We start from the raw sequence: 22,008 nt of genomic DNA, 5'->3' as shown, positions 1-22,008 counted from the left end.
GCCGGCACTCAGGTTACTCTTTGCCAACCTGAGAAGAACACAGAGCACTGTAAATGCATAAAGGCACTGAGTAAGGAGTTGGACTTCTCTTCTGGTGCTAGAGTTACAGTGGATTAGGAGGAACAGTGTCTATTTGTTTTTGTTCCAGCCTCAGTCTTCATGATTCCCTGCATTTGGCACTAGAGGCCCTCTTACAGGGACAGTACAGCAGGCATGTGTCACTGAGAGGGGTACTCACTAAATAAACCTGCCCAGTGAAACTGTCTCTTCAATCACTTTAAAGCTCTGTTCCTCTATAAACAAAGTGTTCACATGGGCTCTGTGTTTAAAACACTCCCTGGCCCATTGTAAATGTTTATAGATATTTTACAGACTAGATAGTTTTTTATAGAAGCATATTGTAGGCAAAATTTTATAAGTAAACAGGTAAAATGGTAATGTATTCCTATAATTGAATGGAAATTTCCCACTTACATATATACAACTGAAAAAGGGTGAACACAGGCAGCTTTTCCTTCAGGAAGTTCTAAAATTTACCTAATGGCTTAGAACAATAGGGATTGTGTAGACATGACAAAAAGCAGCATTCAAGGGTGACTGGTAAGAGATGTGCGACTTAGTGAAGAGAAAGGAAACTGGGTAAAGTGATATAAACTTGCAGGGAGTCTGTCTGAATGGAGCTCTACTGGTGCTGTGTCCATGACAATGAGTGAGGGATGGAGGGAAGTCGCAATGGCCAGAGGGCATGTAGAGATCCGCTTGTTTTCCAGGATGAATGTAGCTACACTGCTCGCATGCTGATTGGCAACCTGGGCTGCTAGTGATAGGAGATAAAAATGGTTTGCTGTACTTTGTACCTTTGTAATTGAGTGACAGAAGAGAAAAGATTTTTTTTTAAAAAAGAAGAAATAAAGATGCTAAATCTTAGAGATTTTCTAAATGCTTTAAACTCCCATTGGTGGACTCAGATTTACATTCCTCACTGTCATAACTGCATAATCTTTCCTATTAGTTTTAGTGTTGATTCTAATCATTTATAAATGCAATTGAATAATACTATATTTTTAAGATGAATGACTGAATAATACACAGAGTTAAAGGGGTTATATATTTAACTAAAGCAATTTACTGTATATTAGGTATATAAATATATTACCCCTCTCTGCTTATTAATAAGTCTTCATAATAATTCATAATATACTTTCATAAGTATATTATTCAGTAACTGTAAATAACAACTATAAAATGCATACTTTTAACTGTACAAACTAGTGCTGTAATCAAGACCACCATTATCAAGTCCAAGACAAGGACTAGCTGAGATCGGATAAGGCTGAGTCTTAAGGGGGTCTAGGCCAAGTCCAAATGAAAGTCAATATAGAGACCAAAACACATCAAATCCTTTTTAAAGCCGAGCCTTTACTTCAACTACTTGGCTTCATTTCTGCATTGTGACAGTGATTCTGTGATTTTTCTAGAAGAAAGAATTAGGTTTTTTTTGTTTTTTTTCAAAGAAAAGACACCACAAACATTCTCTTTTTACAAAATCCCGGATGTGCTCAAGACCATGTTTTGCGAATCCAATACCCGAAGCCCAGTCCAAATACAAATGGTTTGCCCATCCAAGACATGTCCAAGTCAATACAGAAAACGTCTTAAGACCATACTCAAAACATTCATATCTAGTACAAACACACATGCAGTCTTATTATGATGTCACTATCGCTGGACTGCAATTATAGTGATATATAGACTTGGCTAACACACACTATGGAATAAGCTATATGTGGTAAATTGGGTTGTGAAAATTTTCAACCCCTTCAGTTTTTGCACTTTTTATTGTGTTTTTGATTTAATTTAAATTATTGATTGATTGATTTGGCTTTAAAAATAATTCTTTTTAATTTTAAACCATAATGACAAAGCAAACCATTTGAATCCTTTGAAAAGAAGCTCATAGCTTTCATAAAACTTTATTTTGTCAGGACTATCTAAAGTAGGTTAACCTGTTGTTTTCTGGCTTTCGTACATGGTCAGGACATTTTGGTCCTCTCAACACAACACACACATAAATAGCGTTTCTTTGCCTTGGGCTAATGGCACACATGGTGTTTTGGCAGCTTTTAACGTGTCTGTTGACAGCTTCCAGGTCTTGCTTATCTGTTCATAGTTAGACAAGAATACACTAAAAATATCATTTCTTTATACAGCATGAAAATGCTTTCCCGATCTATCCGCATTACTATCTGAAACATTGACATTAGCAATTATCACTTAGACATAATAGATGTGGACAGTTTAATCCATTTTCTCTCTATAGAGTTATTTCATAAAATTATTTTCTAGTCCTCTGACCAAGTGTTCTCATTTTGGTTTTAAAAGGAGTACTTTAACAGTCAGAACACTTACAGGTCACCAAATGTCCCTTGGTCTTTCTCCACTTTGTTCTCTAAAGTGTCCGTTCTTTATCTGCCACTTCTGCTGCACCCGTTTAATGTAGGCTGGGCTTTTAAGTGCCGCTCTGTGACACATGTCTGGAGTGGAGACTCAGTCACTCTGTTCTCTCTCCCTCAAAATGCCTTTAAGAGGTATACTGGTCTTACTGCGAACAAAGCCTGGAATTGTTTATTTTGTCCCTCTTGTGTCCTGGAAGCCCTTTTGTCTTTAATGAAGTGGGTTACACCAAATGTTGTGCTGCAATTTAAATTCAATGTACATAAAAGGGGAAATAATGGCAGCTGCATTAAAACATTTTGATGTTTTGATTAGAATCACAATATCTCAGTAAAGTTAAAGTAATTACAGTAACATGTTTTCACATGGCATGTTGCCTCTTTGTGTAGTACTCTCATTCTTATGATGCACGTTCAACACAATGTGCAGAAAATCAGAATGAAAGAAAAAGAACTTTCTGGACTACACTAGATGAGATTTTGTGCATTTTGCATTAAATGATGACTGTCATCAAACTTTGCTTTTGAGAAAAAGGGTCCTAAAGTCTCCAATAAATTTGTAGACAGCTTCCAAGTAACATTTATTCAGACACAAAATAAACATTGCATTTTTTCAGTGGAAATAAAGACAAAAACACACACATGCATGCTTGCAATGCACATGCAAATCTAATGCAGTTTCCATCAGTAGGCAAAACACTGTTGTTCACTGAGCAATAATGAAAGATTTTGAAACGATTCTATTGTACCTTCTATCAGACATAAATTTTAGCTTAAGTTGTCACAACAAAACGTGTACTTGTTGGGGCAGTTATTAAAAGTTTATGGAGTCTTGTAGAGTGCAGTTATAAATGCGTCATAAATGTAACTTTTTACATACAGGGATGAAGTTGTTGTGATGAATTTATTCCTGGACGGCACATGGATAGCACAAAACCTTAGGAATAACAAAAGTACCTGGAAGTACTTTTTACTGTATTGCTCCTGTGTTGAAAGTTTGGTAAAACTCCATACGAGCAGCTTGGCTAGACATTCTCATGTCTGTCTAAGATCTATATTGTTTGAGTGTAATGCGTATAGTTTTGAATTTGCATTGTAGTCACAGAATTTGCCCTAAGACTTCTATAGGAAGTTTTGCGTTTATAATTTGGTTGTTTGTGCCAAAATTATTGGTCTTGGGGATTACACTTTGCATTCAATTCAGTTCAGTTCAATTCAATGAAATATATAAAGCACTTGAACATTGCACAAAGCAGATTAGATCCCTAAAGAGCAAACTAGAGGTGATGGTGGCAAGGAAAAACTCTGAGATGACATGAGGAAGAAACTTTGAGAGAAACCAGACTCAAAAGGGAACCAATCGTCTTCTGGTTAACACCAAATATACATCTACTGTAATTATTGATCCACAACTGTATGCTGTAAAGTTAAACAGTACTATTATGTGTGTTCAAAGGATCCTAAATATGTACTTGTACTGCAAATGTAGTAGTTTTAAAATTAGGTATAAAAAAATCCACTGGAGTATACATTTTATGTGCTATTCATTAGCTTCACTAACTAAACACAGCTTTCTCTTAAATAACAAACTGGATGCCATGTTCAGCTTCTGTTGCATCCTCTTTCTTTATGAAGATGAGGGTATGGGAATTCTCAGTTTGTGTGTATGTGTGTGTGTATAAGTGTGTGTGTGTGTGTGTGTGTGTGTGTGTGTGTAGGTGGTTGGGTGGGTGGGTTTTGTGTACGTGTGGGTGAGTGTGGATGTCTATTTGCCAGAATCTCCCAGGGCCTCCATAATCCTCTTATTTTTATGCTCACTGCAGATTTTACTGATGCTAATATACATGTCTCAAGCCTACTTTCTATACACCTATACAACTGCAGATGCATGACAGGCTACAGAATATAATACATTGTATATTTTATGATAAAACCAGTTTACATGAAAGCATTGAAACCCTCACGCGTGCATTCAACTATTGGCTGAAAACACAAAGCCCTGTTGTCCTGCAGTGAGGATGCAGCAGGTTCTTGTACGCTTCTGTTCACGCTCTGTTACCTTGAACAGGAAATTGAGCCATCAGCAGTGCTGCTTGGCACAGAGCAGGTGTGTTGATTGAATGAAAGAGTATATGGGTTCTGTCAGACAAAAGCAATCACAGGAAGTTGTATGCTACACTTAGCCCTTTATAGCCCTGATATTAATCTTATTATGATCATGTTCATGCTGAGTAATTGGAGGAGGCCAGAACACACTCTGGGTCAGTGATGCTGGACAAAAGCAAACATGAATTTAATTTACTCAATTTAATGATTCAAGTAATTTAGTAACTTGCGCTTTTAGAAAATACCAAGTTATACTAAGTACCTGTAGGTGTGTATTGTAGCAAATGACAGAAAGATATTTGCAGTGACATTTTATTTGAGAATCATTGAAAGCCAAGAGCACATGTTTTCTCAGTTGATTTTTAAACAGTTTTTTTTAGGTGATGGATGGGAAATGTTTCACAACACAGTGATTTTCTCAATAGCATCCTGCAGCTTATGACTGGTCAAATGATCATGTACCAGTTCGTACAGGTTTCACTGAATTTTTAGTGATTGTTGTGTCCAAAAATGCTTGATTTTGGTGCAGATTTTTTTTTCAGTATTTGCGATGCCATTCTTCTTGGATTGACAAAATTGCAATTGCACAGAAGTGTTTTGCACAGTCTTTCTCAGTGAAGTTTGTTGGTAAATGAGACCTTTTAGCTTTTAGCTGTTTGATGCATGTGCAATTGAAGAGGGTTTGACTGAATGCGCATTGTGATGATGTGTCTTGGCCCAAATCTGTGGAAAATCTGGTAATTCTGAAAAATTACAAGCTCCTCAGAATATTGCAGAGTTTCCTTGATTTTGCATTAATTTCTGTGAACGCAAAATCCTGGAGGGACTGATTAACATGATCATACAGAGGAGTCCTGGTATCACATATAGTACATGTAGCTGCTTTATTATGTTTCTACAGAAATTTGCACAAAAAAAAAATTAGCTAGAAGAGATATTTGTCTTCTGAAATGCAGGGAGTAAAAAGTGGTATGTCCAAGAGGAACTCAAATAAAGTACTTTGTTACTTGTCTTTAATTAACTTATCAACTCATTGTACAAACTACTGTCATAACATAATGGCAAGCAAACACTGATTGAGAATATCATTCATTCATCTTCAGTAGCCAATTTATCTTGGTCAGGGTCACAGTGGATCCAGAGCATATCCTGGGAGCACTGGTTGCAAGGCAGGAATACACCCTAGATGGGACTTGAGACCATCACAGGGCACCATACACACAACATTTACCACCAGTCCACCTGGAAGAAAACCAGAGAACTCAGAGGAAACCCATACTGATACTAGGAGAACATGTGAAACTCTATACTACAGTATCCTGAGCTCAGGATCGAACTGGGGACCCTGAAGTGGCAACACTGCACCACTGTGCTGCCTGATATGGAATAGGCACAGAAAAAGGGAAAAAGTTTAATGGCTAAGTACATAGATGCATTGTGTTTTCACACAGTGTTCAGTGGAGGCTCCATTACATTTTTGTCAGACACAGAAAGCAGTAGGACCAAAGCCATAATCCTGTGTTGATACTGGATAGGTAGGCAGGTACACCTGGTCCACCTTCACAATGTAAACTATCTTCAGATGTAAGCTGGTGCTAGGACAGAAGTGGTGTTTCAAGTCAAGGGCATTGTGGTTCACACTGTTTTTGTTCACTTGAGGGAGAGTCCTCTCATGGGACTGTTCTTTTATGTGGAAAAAGAGGACATTAGCATAGTGTGGTGTGGGAGCAAAAGAGGAGACAAGAGCTTTAAAAGATATGTTGCTTGAATAGTTTACTTTGCCTGACACTATGATGCGACTCTGGAAAATAATGAGACATGGATTTATGCAACAAAAGGTCATTGAAAACCAGGGTGTATGCTGACTTTATCCAGATTCCTGATTAAATAATTTCATAACAATCAAAATAAACAGATAAAGGACAAATATTGCTGTTTTGTACCGTACAAATGTAACTCTCATATTCGGGTCACTATTAGTAGTGGGTCCTACTGGTAGTGTACCCAGGAACTCTCTTTTAAAGCAACACAATTAGAATGTATTTTTAGTCTAAGCCATATAAACAATTTGGAAATATACACACAAAACAGCAGGTGTGTGTACACAGGTGAGAGACAGAGGGAACGTGACAGGAACTAGAGCCACCATTTTGTTCCATATTTAACACCAGATTTAACAAGTCCAGTAATATTTTGACACCTTTCTTTTTTTTTTTTTGTCTAAATGACAATCTTATGCATTATAAATTTTTGTTTAGTTTGGTAAAATATTAAAATTATTAGCTGAACAGAGCATAAGGTGCTTTGATTTGAACTGAACTGGGCTGATAAAATAACACACATTGGAAGTTGACAGCTTTGGATCAGAGACCTGGCCTACATAGAGGCTGCACATGCTAATCATTTTGTAATTAGAGCATCCCAGTGAACGCTATAAATTCTTCAGTCATTGCATCTGTGTCGCTCTCTCCTCCAGTCCATGATGTGACATATAGATGTGTGTTCCAGGTTTGTTATAATTTTGACAAAATAAATCACACTTTAACTAAATATATCAACTTGATATGTAGAAGAATCAGACCGCCACAATCTGGAGGAAAAGATCAACTACTATGTAAGACAGCTGTTACTATAGTACTGTCTTTTCTGTAATGATGCAAGTTTGTTTCAGAATCTGAATATTATCAGTTGTAGATGGTGAAGGAAAGATTTTTCCAGTGAAGTTTACTCATGTTCATAGAGAAGAGAAATGTTGAGATATTCCTGAAAAAATGTAAATAATTTTACTGATATATTTTAATCAAACATTTTAACTAAGACAAACATATGACATTGGTTAACGTCTTTTAAAAATATATATATTATTATTCTTAAATATACTTTATATTTTTGTTTTTGCTTTTTGTCATGGGAATACAGTTGACTTGGCCACGTGCCAAACACTTTTGTTACCTCTGAGCTTCATAGGATGCCTGTCATGAGATGACTAATCCTTATTAATTTAAAAGTACAAAACAAAACAACAAAAAAAAAAAACCCTTCAGGCATTCACCCTTACATCACCTTCTCATACTGCCTCAGATAACGCTCATGCTAACTAAAATGTAAAAATGTCTTCCTGGAACTTATCCATTCTTTTAAGTTCTTTTTAAAGGTGTGCCGTTCACTCCTCCCTGCCTTTCCTGTGTCTGACATCTCATCAGTGATTTCCCACTACATTTCAGGCCTTTTTTGTATTGCTTCTATTGGATAATTCTAATTGATAATAAGATAAATAGATGATACCGGCTTCAGGTTTCATGCCACATTTTTGTGCTATTGTTATGTGCCAGTGTTTAATTTAATGTAAGTTCTTTTGTTTTGTTTTTTCCAGTGGATGTGTCACAAACCTATGGATTCAGATCCCAAAAGAAGCTTGCAGAAAATATAGACTGGTCCTATGCAGGTAAGTGCTACTGAGCTACTGGAAGAAATTAATCATACCGGAGCATCCGAAGTTGAAGAATTGTCTTGTCGGGGCTTGTACCACATTGCACAACAGATCAGACTCAATATTTTCTATTAAATGGAGCACTTATGTCAAGAACATAGTAATGGATTATCAGCCCTCGCTTGGCATGTCCACTGGCTGGGTTTGCATGTGAATACCTGAATGCCTTGCTCTACAGGGTGTCCCAAAAATCTCCATACATTGGGGAAATTAACACTTTTTAGCAGAATGCAACATTGTTTACAAACTATCCTCTACATGATTGCCATTTCTTTGTAAACACACATGGAGTTGTGTCTCTCACTCCATGATGAACTTTTGTGTTATGCATGTAATTGCATGTCCATCGCATCCCGGTCCAGCCATGAGAATGATTTCAATACATTCTACTTTTGTCAAAGTTATTCTTAAAAGCTATCTGAATATTATATTATATATATTATGTATTATATATATATATATATATATATATATATATATATATATATATATATATATATATACAATATAAACTAAGTATGAATTTTTTGTTGAAGAAGTTTTGCTAAAAAGTGTTAATTTCTCCTATGTATGGAGACCCCCTAGGGACACCCTGTAGAATTCCATTTAACTTATTGTACTACTACTTATTGTAAGGAGAACTGCAACATTACTTTTTTTGTAAAGCTCTTATAATAAAAAAAAGGGGGCCTTTGCTTGACTAATGCATTTGAATAGAGGCGCAGTATTTATACTAATGCCTAACATTGCAAAATATTAGTATATAAAATAAGTTTCTAATGTGCCAGATGGAAGTAAAAATGAACAAACATTGCCTTTCTCATGGTCTGCAAACATTAAATTGGCTGTAAATAGCAGTGCAAAGTACATAAACTCAGCCTAAGATGCTCCAACTATGGCTCACTGAGTGTCTAATATCCTATGTATTAGAACATTATGACAATATATAGTCACTGGATTGAAATATCAACATCAAATCTATAAAAGCTATTAATATTCTTTGGCCGTTTGCAATGTCAAGCAAACTAGGCAGTTCTTGGCCATGGTTAGTGATAAAAAGTACCAGACTCAGTATTGAAAGCTCTTTAGTGTGGAAGTTCATTGGAAATGATTTGCTTTCATCATGGAGTTACTGGTAGTTCAGCATACACTATAGGGCCAAAGCATTGGACTATTGTCTAGTTTATATCACAATATATTTTAAGTTGCATTGAACTGTCTTTTGCTGAACTCTGAACACTATCCCACAAGAGACAGAGACTTGCTTAAAGCCTTTGAACTGCCATAGTTCTCTTGTGTATGCTAAACTACCAATGACTGCACGATAATAGTACACTGTTTAAATTGAAACAGCAGTGTCTCATGACCACAAATCTTGGTGTGGCAAGACAACATTAATAGAAACATAGCCTGAATCAAAAGTTGAGAGGCTATCACATTTGACTTATGGTATAGGCCACTATTTAGTGTATTTTTAGAGTAACCCCTTAATAGTTGAGAGTCGACAACAATAGCTGAGAGCAGTTTAGAGTCGACAACATACAGTCATCCAGCATACAGTCTAGCAGCTCATTTTTAGTAGTTTTAGATGTACTTTTATTCAACTGTATTCAACACAGCAGGTGTGTTTCCTGCTGAGGTTCACACAGAAGAGCTAATTTCATTAACCAGGGTTGCCAGGTTTCAGCAAAATTTCCATCTCAAAAAGTAGGAAAAGAAGCCTTTATTTGTCACATTCAATCCGACACAGTGAAATTCTTTTCTTTGCACATCCCAGCTTGTTAAGACATTGGGGTCAGAGCACGGGGTCAGCCATGATACAGCACCCCTGGAGCAAATAGGGTTCTCAAGGGACCAACTCAGGCAGTTTGGCAGTACCGGCAATTGTACCTGCAAGTTTCTCATCAGTAACCCAGAGCCTTAACTGTTGAGACCACACACAATACCTTAAACTAAAATTTGGGCAGTGGAAAAGGGAGCCACATTTACACACACTGTCTTCACTTACACTTTGGTTACAGACATTTACTAGACTTAAATCTGATTATTTGCTATAAAATAAGAAAAACGAGCAAATCAAAGTAACATTTATCAAATAGCAAAATTTTTAAATTGTTGTGTCCTCAAAAGAGGTAATTAGTATTTCAATGTAATTTAAAATGTATGGAGTTGTGAATGAGGACTTTCTGAAGATTATCCTTTGTTTAACAGCTGATATAAATCTCGAGCTGCCACTGCCTTGAACAATGACAAGTATGACAAACATATATTCAACAGTAAATAACACCTCTGACACAATGTTGCTTTTCACGTCTTTCTCTCTCATTTTTAGCACCACGGAGAATTCCCTCATTTCTCACACGGCTCTACTTTCAAAAGTAGGCCAGATCTGAAATTCTGCTTAACCAATCATTAATGTGGCTCAGTTTGTCAGCAGAGGTGGTACAGCACAGAAAAACCTGCCTTAAATATTTATTTTCCTATGGTTAAATTTTTATTACTGTCATTTTTATATGTGGAGTTCTCATATTCTTTTACTCTCACTCATCACTTTTTATTTGTCTCTCTTGGCCTCTCAACTCTTGTGTGTCACAACAAATCAGATCTGGATGATACATGAAGTTGGCAAAACAAAGAGAGCATTATCATGCCAGGGATAGAGACAAGCGTCCAGGCAGATGGGACATTGTTCACCAGTGCTGCCCTGAATGCCGGTGTCTCTGCTACTTAACTCACCCACATCTCATTCTTTTTGTGCCATTTCAGGGTTACCCATAAACTGTTCTGATCGAATCATTTCCCTTAGGCTAATTACTTTGGAAAATTATGGCTTTTTTGTGATGGTGCTGAACGCATGAGACAATATTATAAGAAAATAATGTGGTGGGAACAAACCAGCTTACTGCCATATCATTTCTCATAAGCGTACATGTATGTTTATGCCAGAGACATGGAGAGGTGGTAGTGAGGAAAAGAAAGAGAACATTTAACAATTGGTCAGTCTGTGTTAGCTCTCACTGCCTAGATCTGATCTATTTTACTCAGACATATTGCTATTAGTATTGTTTTTCGGAAGAATGCAGTTTGTTTAGTATTTAAAAATTATTTTTGAAATGCTTACAGCCAGAAAAATGTCTTGTCCCTTTTAAGTGAAAGGAAATGAGTACATTCTAGTCATGTTCCTGCTGGGGATAAATAAATAAATAAAAAAATAAAACTACTTTTAATATCTTTTAGAAAGAAATGTTCCCAAGGCATGTCAGATCTCTGTATCTTACTGTCAAATATTTTTTTTTATCCATCATTTTTATGTAGGACCTCTAAGGCAATAACAAGATTGTTTACCATGATTATTTTTTATCTAATGTTATAAAATAAAAGATTAAATGAAAATTGCTGCGTCATATAAAAATAAATTAAATATCTTGTTCTTCATTTAAAATGAAGTAAAGTTAATTTTCCACAGAATTGGGAGAATAAGTGGTATGTACTATGAATTTGGGACCTACAGTATAGCCATTATGAAACATGTATGCAAATAATTGTAGTCTTTTATTCTAACCAGACCGGTTTTTATTGACAACATACTGCTATAGGCCACTATTTATTAAGAGGCCTTCTAGAGGCTTTGGGACCCTAAGTGGCTGCTTATTAGATAGAGGAATCACTGAGCCTCACAGTGTGTTGGCTGACAAGAGCCCTCAGTGTGTTTGTTCAGCTTTCCCACTGTCGAGCATGTTTATTTGTTAAATTCATTTGTGTGTGTGTTGTACTGTAGGTTTGTGTGGATGGGAATGGTGTGTGTGTGTGTGTGTGTGTGTGTGTGTGTGTGTGTGTGTGCACGTGTGTGTTTAATCTAAGCTTGCTTGGACAGTCTAAGCTAGTTTAAGCTAGCTTGGCTAGATGATCTTCATAGATAGTATGTAACGACAACACTTCTCTTTATCTAGTTCATGCAAAAATAATGCATAGGCTCTTTCTCTGATTACATTCATGTGATCCCAGCTTTAAAAAGTGTTACATGAAAGCCTTTAAAAAGTATGAGGAATGAGGCAAATCATTCTACCTGAGGAAACTTGGTATAAATCTATGGCTATTGATAGCTAATGTTAGTGTTATACGTCTTATTCCCTAAACCTAAAGTTTGTTAGCTAAGATGCAAAGTACAACTGGCTGAAAACTTGATACCTAGCTAATTTGAAGCTAGGGATCTTTGCTAATTATCACTTATTAGTATTTATTGATTGATAATGCTGCATGAAAAAGGCTTAATGTGTACTGTAGCTTTTAGGCAACATCCAATTACATCCTGCTTTGCACTTTACACCGATTACAGTTTGTAGCACAGCCAAGGCAATGCTAGTTTAGAGCAGCACCATAGCCTCTGTGTATAAGTAAGAGGGCAGTTAGCATCTCCTGCAAATATGTTATTTGTATTGGCGGCAGATTAAAAAGATGCAGTGGCTGAGCTGAAGCATTTAGGGAGGCTATAGTTTATAGCATTGGTCACCAACCCTGTTCCTGGAGATCTACCTCCCTGAACACTTTAGCTCCAACTATGATTATGTCCACCTCACCATCTAATCATTGCCTTAAGAACTGATCATCTAAAACAGGTGTGTAAGATTTTGGTTGGAGATGAAACCTGCAGGAGGGTAGATCTAAAGGAAGACGGTTGGGACCACGGTTTATAGCTTATTTCAGCGTGGTAGCATCTGCTATTGGGAAGAAAGCTAGAAGCTGATCAAGTCCCAGCAGAGGGTTGTAGTACGGCTCTGGTTCTGTCCTCTAACAGCTTGTTCGTTTCCTCCATTACACAAGCTAAACACATGGAAATCAGCTGATACTGATATATTGCTGCAGATGGTGCAGAACACCTAGAAACAGAACAAGACATTGTGCTGTTCTTTGTAATGAACTCTCATGAATTTTTGGAACTGCAGATACTGGAGTTAGCAAGCTAGCTAGCTTGTAAACATTAGGTGCGGCACTGATCAGGGATTCAGCCAGTTTAAGAGCTGTCTCAATCGCAAAATACTTCCAGTGCACTGCAACTTTCGATCCCTAAGAAAATCCCACAATGCACCGCAAAAACCAGGGAGCATCAATGCTCACTATGTTCCCTTACTGGAAATGACAATATATTTTCTGAAGCCTCTCTGCTCGAAAAAAATGCCAGATGAACTCTCAGCCAACTTTGTCTACAAATGTAAGCAGCTTGTTATTGTTGTTGTAGCTCTCAAATGATTACTTACATTAGCGATTTTTAACTTTATTTGACATTGTGTATATACAGTTTGTTTGAGTCTAACGACTTTTAAGTATTGAAAAATCCACTAGTTAGCCTACGATCCTGATTGAAGTACCATGACCAAAAGTGTGATGTGTGATTAAGTTAACAAATTTATATGACATATAATGTCAGAAAGATATCGGTCCTGCCTGTTGATGCCAGTGGTGATGTTTGATAAGGCGAGTATGTAGTCATCAGAAATTGAGTCATCAGTGTCCCAATGTGTAGTAAGCCAGGGTCTTTACCTGTGCAACCTGTGTAAACGGTATACTGATTCACTACCCAGGGAGCTATGGAGCTGATTGAGACGCACCCATTGATAGCTGCAATCATTAAACATTAAATAAAATCTAAGGAGGTAGTTTATTTAAAGCCAAATATTTAACACTCTATCAACCTAATTATTTACCAAAAGACAGCCACTGATACAAACAGTTTACCATGTCATACTCATCATGTTAACTTTAGCTAACTTTATCCTACTTGCTAGCCTGGAATTAGCATCCGTTTTGCTACACAAGTACCTTGGATCATATTTGTACTCATCTTTAAATAAAGAGTGTTCATTCTTTCTTTTTACACTGCACATCTATGTAATGCATATTATACTGTGTTAATTCCTTTTAGGAACATTAAACCAAAACAGATGGCACAAGAAATACCCATCATGCAACAATGCCAAGCAATCTCCGATAAACATCGAGGAGAGCCTGGCACAGGTCAAAGCTCAGTTTGAGAAGTTGAGCTTCGAAGGCTGGGAGAAGCAGACCTCAGAGTTCACTACAGTAAAAAATGATGGCAAGACAGGTGCAGCTGCTAATATTTCTCAACACTGACTATGGTTATGGTGAAAATGTAAAAGTAAAACATATATTTCTATGACATTATGACCTTGCGGCAAATATGGAGTACCTTTCTCAGTACTCAGAACTACATGTTGTACAAGTTTTTCATTATTACCTTGGCCTTTGATGGCATTGTAAAAGGTTTACCTTTTGTGAGCATTTACATGATGCATTCCCTGTCTCTCTCCAGTGACAATAGATGTGGGTGGTGAATTCAATGTAAGTGGAGGGGGGTTGAGTTCCACGTTTAGGGTGGGCCGCATTACTTTTCACTGGGGTCGCTGCAATGCATCCTCTGATGGCTCTGAGCATGGCCTCAATGGAGTCAAATTCCCTTTGGAGGTAAGAGAAAGCCTACTTTTGATCTCTTTATCCTGCATCATCCCCATACTCTAATTATGTGTCACAGTGTTTTTTTGGAGTGCACTGTTCTGTATAGTGGTTCCTGGAAAATTTTAAAGGAGCAGTCTGTAATTTTTAGAGCTCTGATTTATGAGAAGTAACTTGCAGTTGCTATCAAAACCAAGACAAATTTTCCCTTTACCACAACCAATTTCACTGCCCTCCTGTTTTTCGACGGTATTTTCAAAATTATATAAATATTATAGGACTAGAAACACTTATAAATTACACCTTTAAACCATCTGAATTTGGACAAAGTACTCATATCAATTGAACCACAAGGATAATTTTTAATAAATTGTTTATATGAAGGGACTTACTATATTGCTGTATATGTTATGTGATAGTCTGTAAGCTGTAGATGATTGAGTTTGTGTAGAATGAAGAGTGATAAGTACCTGCATATGTATATAGATGCAGATATATTGTTATGAAGCCCGTCATCATCAAACTATAGATGATGCCCTGAGGTCTGGAGGACAGATTACTGCTCTTGCTGTATTGTTTGAGGTGAGTGATAATGTCCTGTGTATGTGAATGTCTGTGGTCTACTATATCCATGTGTTGTTAAAGCTACAGAACATAGTTTTTTTGTTGTTGTTGTTGTATAGGCAGGAACCTACTTTAAATTTTGATGTTCCTAACCTGCTGTAAATCACACAAACAAGCCTATAATAGTAATTCACAGGTATGGCTGTGTTTGAAGTATCAGCAAGAACTGGCTGGAAATTTGGACACAAACTTATATAACAATCAGTCATATGCCAACTCAGATGTCAAATGTCGTCATGCCCCAACTTTAGGCATGAAAAAAGTGCAACAACATGACAAGTGGCAGCCAATCGGGGGAACAAAGAGTGGGAGAGTATAAAGAAATCAAAGGGAATTAGTCTGATATTATAATATCTATAATAAGGAAATGGATTCAGGGGTGATGGAGCTTCAGCATTTTTCTTGATGAAAAGTTTAGGAAGCTTAAGGGGTGAAAATGCTATATCTGTAGTTGAGAGTTGCAACAAGTGATTGGACAGGCCATGAACAATATGAATTTTATTTTTCATTATGCACCAACAGTTAATTTCACGTACAATTTAACATGGCTACAAGCTACTAAATCAATGCCATTAAATGTCTACGCGTACGGTTTAAAGGAAAATCTAATGAAGCAGTCATCTGCTCTCATTACAGCTCACTTTCAGAAAGTATAGTTCGTAATTTTAACCATATAAAATTTAGTCCTTGAGATGTCTATGGTTTAGATGCTGTCTTCTCAAATATGCAAAAAAAATAAAATAATAAATCCGTGCACAGGGATGGTACAATGAATTAGTTCATGGTGTCATATTTATGTATTTAATATTGTCCTTGTATGGCATACCTCAGTTCTTTTTACAGACCAAAATATGAATTTCAGGGTGACATTGTAGTTACAGCAAATTGTCAGACAGTGGTGCTGGATTTAATACTGCTCCTTGCTCTAGCTGACATCAAGAAAAATCTACAAAATCAAGAGTCAAGTGTTACTATGAAAGGTCTCTCTCTTCCTCCCTGTGTGTGAAGTTCATATGCAGCTATCTGAGTGGCATGCAAGTCTCTGGTTGCACCTGAGGTCAATACCGGTGTGGGCAATTTCAGTAGTAACTGCTCATTACATGCGCTTAACCAAACTCTGAATATGGCCCGTAGTGCTCTGTATTTCAGCTAGAGTGCTAACATTGACTTGTGTGTAATGTTTTTGTCATGCTGGTGAAAAGATTATATAAACAGATTGCATAAAATACTCTGAAAACACAGATCAAGTAATAAAATACAGCAGTCAGAAATGATTTCACATCTTTTGGCATCAGATTCATGCAGGGTCCAACACAGCAGCGCTCTGTGAAATTACAGCAGCGAAACTGAGAATTTGCTTTTTCACCTGAATCACAGTAACTGTGCCAGTCACATTTATGCACACAATAGTTGTTTTTTTATATGTCTTATAATTCTTTTGTTACACTGAGGAAATTCAGCAGATAATTATACCTACTTAAATACTTGGACTGTCTCCTAAACCACATAATACCGACCTAAATAGATTTCATTACACTATTGCAATCATTACCATTCAGGCATATTACTTAGTGTTTATTGTGTGGTTTGGGACTCTCTGAATTCTCTCTAGATGTGTGTACTCCCAGACAATAGATAAATTCTCACGGTGGTAAATGAAACAGCTTAGCTCAAAGAAATGTTCTTCCACGAGTAGCTTGCAATAGAATTTTATAGGACAAAAAAAAAAGCTGCCATCTAACCTAGATCTGCCTTTTCTTAAGACTGAAAGGATATTATCTGTTTTGTATTTCTTTGAGGCACACACAGCAAATATATCTGTCTATATAATATAGAAACAAAATATATAATAATAAGATATGATTACATACAATCCCCTCTGAAACTATTGGAATGGCAAGGCCAATTCATTTGTTTGTGCTATACACCAAAGACATTTGGGTTTGAGATTAAAAGATGGATATGAGAAGAGAGTTCAGGATTTCAGCTTATTTCCTGGTATTTACATCTATATGTGTTAAACAGCATAAAACATAGAACCTTTTGTATCTGACCAACCAATTTTAAGGTGAGCAAAAGTATAGGAACAGATTAGTCTTGATGTAAATTAAAGTAAATAACACTTAATATTTGGTTGCATATCTGTTGTTTGGAATAACTGCATCAAGCCTGTGACTCACTGACATCACCAAACTGTTGGTTTCTTTTTTGTGTGTGATACATTTAAAGACTTTTACCGCACCCCCTTTCAGTTGTTGTTTGTTTTGTGAGGTTTCACCCTTCAGTCTCCTCTTCAGGAGGTGAAATGTATGCTCAACTGGGTTAAGGTCTGGTGATTGACTTGGCCAGTCTAAAACCTTACACTTTTCCCCCCTGATAAAATCTTTTGTTGAGCTGTCAGTCTGTTTTGGAGAAAAATGTTACGTCAACGTGAGTTACGTCATCAATAAAGATTAGTGAGCCCGTTCCAGAAGTAGCCATGCAAGCCATGACACTACTTCCACCATGTTTCACAGATAAGCATGCACTCTATGTTTTGGATCATGAGCAGATCTTTTCCTTCCAGACACTTTGGACTTTCCATCACTTTGGTAGAGGTTAATCTGGGTTCCAGAACGTGGTGGCTCATCTCTGTATTTCTTTGTGAAATCTGAATCTGGCTTTCAGATTCTTACTGCTGATGAGTGGTTTGCATCTTGTGGTATGGCCTCTATATTTCAATAAAATTACAAAGATTACAAATAAAATAAAAATGTATTTCTGCATTCAAATTCTTCTTTGAATAGTGGATTATGATACTTTCACCCCTGCCCTATGAAGGTTGTTGGTGATGATTTTTCTTTACAGCTCTCACAGTGTATCTGTCATCAGCTATTGTTGTTTTACTTTACTATTGTTGTTTTACTCCATTCAATGTCTGTTGCTCTGTACACCAGTGGTTTCTTTCTTTTTCAGGACATTCCATTGTTGTATCGGTTGTGCCAATAGACAGCTCTCTGATCTTCGTATTGACTTATCCTTTTGAGCAACAAATGCAGTCTTCACAGGTGAAACTGAAGAGTTGATAAAACCAAGAGTAGACGTTCAGAGCTATTTATTGTTTAAACCATCAATCTACCAGGACACACCTGGGTAACAAAAAAAAACAGCTGTCAGTCACATGCTCCAATATTTTTGCTTGCCTACAGATTGGGTGGTCTGATACAGAATGTGCTATGTTCTATGTCATTTAACACATCAACATATCAATAACAGGAAATAAAAGCTGAAATTATAAACTCTCTTCTCATATTCATCTTTTGATCTCAAACCCACATGTCTTCAGTCTAAAACAAAAAATAAATAAAAATGAATTGGCCTTGCTGTAATTTTGTATGGGACTGCATGAGACTGCATGTTTGGAAATATTTCCAAACACAAGCACCTTCCCTCCCTTTTTGCAGTTTAGCCTGTGTACTTCTGTTTACCCTGGTGTTTGTGCAGGAGCCTGAATCTATGACCTGTCTGAACTTGCTCACTATGTGGAGAAACTAGATGGTTCAGATTGCACATAGGGTTTTTAAAGATAAGAAGCATGCTTGTGTGTACATGTGAAGATTCCCTGGGGTCTGAATGCTGATCGGTTTTTAATTTGTCTTTTTTCTGTGTTGTATGCATAAATTATTGTTTATTCATATGCCATCAATTAAGTATCAAGCAAGTATAAAATATGGATCTAAATAATATACATACACAATAAGGTATTTTGAAGTGGTGCATTTAGTTTTCAAATTTAAATGAAGATATTAACATGATAAAATAGTAATGTAGTAAATTATTAAATAATTATTAAATATGAAAATGCACAGTAATTTCTGCTGAAACTTTCACCTTAATCACTGCTTTCCAAAAATGAAGTATTCTGTATATTAATTTTATTATAATATTATGATATATATACAAAAAATGGGTTTTTATATTATTGACATTGCCAGACTTTCATATGGCCATTCCAAGCATAGTGTAGTAAGTTCCAGGTGCAGTGACTCACCTGTGAAATCCAGCCTACAGTTACACCCAGCAATTTGAGGTTATGGGGTAGGTTCAGAGACAGCACACAAATCGATATATCCTCCAGAGACATAGAGAACAGCAACACATACTTGTTTAGTGCATGTAATGTTTTGTTCATAATGTTTTTCAAAAAAAGCTTATGTCAATAGTTGCATTTATGAAATCTCACAGGCAAGTGTTGAAGATAATGAAAACTACGAAGCCATCATTGATGCTGTCAACAGTGTCAGCAGATATGGTATGCGCATTTTAATTCAGTGTAAACACTATTAACCAGCCACTTATCTTTCACTCATCAAACACTACCACACTCTGAATTATATATAGTTGAAAAAGGATTCATTATGTGACTTCTTTTCTTCAGGAAAGAGTAGTAGTGTATCTCCGTTCATCCTGCAAGGCCTCTTGCCCAATTCCACAGAGAAGTACTTCATCTATAATGGCTCGCTCACGTCTCCTCCTTGCCATGAGACCGTGGAGTGGATTATCTTTAAAAACACAGTGGCCATCTCTGAATCACAGGTGAAATCACTATACTACACCAAGGCAATAGTCACAATTTTGACATTCCCTTACAGCCTCAAATTGTATAATAATGTATATGTGTGTTAATGTCCCTTAATAGAGGAACTCTATTATATAAACTTGAGGTTTTGGTATTTGATACTCTGACTTTCACATTATCCCCAAAGTTAATGTATTTGGATCTTTTAAAAACCAGTTCAAAATGTGTCATTACTGTGTCTCATGTTCAAAAGTACACTGTCATTACTGGGTATAGGAGTGGGTGAGAGTAAGATTACCAACATCAAAAGGATGGAAATAGTTGAAGCCTTTTTCTTTCTGTTGTGTGTCATTTAAACCTCGGGCTAGTTCCCTTAAGTAACTTACAAGTAGACACATGACATTACTGAATGAGACCAAACTGAAGGCTTGAAAGCTTTCGCAAAAAAAAAGGTAAGTACGGGTGGGTGATCCTATTCAAAACAACACATAATAGCATACAATGATGCACTTTGTCTCAAACACATAAAATCTTGTTCAGACGGGACGTTTGAGTACAGTTGAATATACGTAGAATAAGTCAATGTTCACGCAGGTCATGTCAGCTGGGTGTTGTCCAAGCAGATAGACAGGATTGTTTTACTAAAATACTGCACCACAATGTTAGTATGCTTTATTTTTCTGCTTTTTAGAATTGACTGTAGTTAAGAACAAGTTATGGTAGTTACTAAATGGTCCATGGTAGCACATTACTGAATAATATACTTAAAGATGCATAACTGAATAATAATCAAAGAGTTTAAAGGGTTAGGAACATATTCCTGGATATAACCATGTAAACATTAAAATAAAAATGTTGTTCTTTGAGGCATCTCTTAGATTTTAAAAATAATGATAAAGCAGCATCAGTGTTCTTATTTAACAACAGTTTATTGAACTTTAAGATTTATTTTGTGAGCTGTCAGAGTGGTGCAGTAAAAAAAAATTAAAACTTCCAGGTATTCTATGGTTCACCACAGAAACAGATTTAAAGTCATGTTCTAGCACTGCAGGCTGTGAAAACCATTCAATCCCCCTGTGAAGAAAAGATCTGATATTAGGCTTTAGAAAATCATTTGGTGCCATGTAAGCTATTTTTGATAATGCAAGCTAAAAATGTTTTTTTACCAAATGCCACTTGTTTATGGGTGCTGAGAGTCACCTGGATAACCGTCTTGTGCATGTGCACACGCATGCCAAAACCGTTCAACAAAGCCACAAAGTGATATATGATTTAGTTTCACAACAAATAAGAAGGTATGTATGAGGTGAGAAAAAGAAAGGCAAAGATATCTGTATCAGTGGTATTTATTGCATATACTGTCATACGTCTTCTGCAAACTATTTAAACACTACCTGTGGCTACCTGTGGGCGGCTGTGGCTCAGGTGGTAGAGCGGGTTGTCCACTAATCGTAGGTTCGATTCCCGGCCCACATGACTCCACATACCGAAGTGTCCTTGGGCAAGACACTGAACCCCAAGTTGCTCCCGATGGCAAGTTAGCGCTTTGCATGGCAGCTCTGCTACCATTGGTGTGTGAGTGTGTGTGTGTGTGAATGGATGAATGAGACAAAATGTAAAGCGCTTTGGATAAAAGTGCTATATAAGTGCAGACCATTTGCCTCATCTCTCAGACTTTTGCAATCAGTAGCCATAGATTTGAGGGTATGCTATAAATGTTTGTGTGCTGTTGTGCCATTGCAGTTGGAGATGTTCTGTGAGGTAATGACCATGCAGCAGGCTGGATATGTGATGCTGATGGACTACCTGCAGAATAACTACAGAGAGCAACAGCCTCAGTTCATGGGCCAGGTCTATTCTTCATACACCGGCACTGAAGAGATCCTCACACCCAGTATGTACACACACCCGCACACACTGACACATACTCATGCACACATGAGAAACACTTGATACTAAACTCTCAGCTTTGAACAAACATATAAAATAATTATAAGTGGAAATTTCCATTGAGGAGTCTGATTAAAGACATCAAACTGAGTGCAATTAAAGATGGCTCCTATTTTGATACTAAGCCTTCACGTAAGGCTTTAAGCTTTTCTCTATGAATAGAATGAACTCTGACCTATTCACAAGCAGTCATCTGTAGTCTATCTTGTCCTTTTTGACTTTCTCTTATACGTTATACGTTATATTTATACTTCTCTTTTACTTACTCTTAAACCTTGTCTGAACAAGGGTATTAAATGAGTGTTGCAATGCACTGTTCTTTGTAAGCTCTTTACTGGAAGACTGAATGCAGTTGCTAA

At 36.7% G+C, this 22,008-nt stretch overlaps 1 protein-coding gene across 1 annotated transcript in view; it reads left to right on the top strand.

Moving 5' to 3' along the window:
• The window catches only part of ptprz1a (protein tyrosine phosphatase receptor type Z1a), a 54,514-nt gene that overhangs the window by 8,296 nt on the left and 24,210 nt on the right, over window positions 1-22,008 (top strand). The window contains exons 2-8 of the mRNA XM_053640902.1: window positions 7,933-8,004; window positions 13,970-14,149; window positions 14,378-14,529; window positions 15,004-15,099; window positions 19,366-19,432; window positions 19,559-19,716; window positions 21,443-21,593. Of these exons, the coding sequence (XP_053496877.1) occupies window positions 7,933-8,004; window positions 13,970-14,149; window positions 14,378-14,529; window positions 15,004-15,099; window positions 19,366-19,432; window positions 19,559-19,716; window positions 21,443-21,593 (876 nt within the window). The remainder of the gene's footprint in view (window positions 1-7,932; window positions 8,005-13,969; window positions 14,150-14,377; window positions 14,530-15,003; window positions 15,100-19,365; window positions 19,433-19,558; window positions 19,717-21,442; window positions 21,594-22,008) is intronic.

The sequence above is a fragment of the Ictalurus furcatus genome, chromosome 14 (assembly GCF_023375685.1).
Source record: "Ictalurus furcatus strain D&B chromosome 14, Billie_1.0, whole genome shotgun sequence".
NCBI lineage: Eukaryota > Metazoa > Chordata > Actinopteri > Siluriformes > Ictaluridae > Ictalurus > Ictalurus furcatus.
Note: the sequence above shows the minus strand (reverse complement) of the source record. Positions and strands in the feature narration are given on the sequence as shown.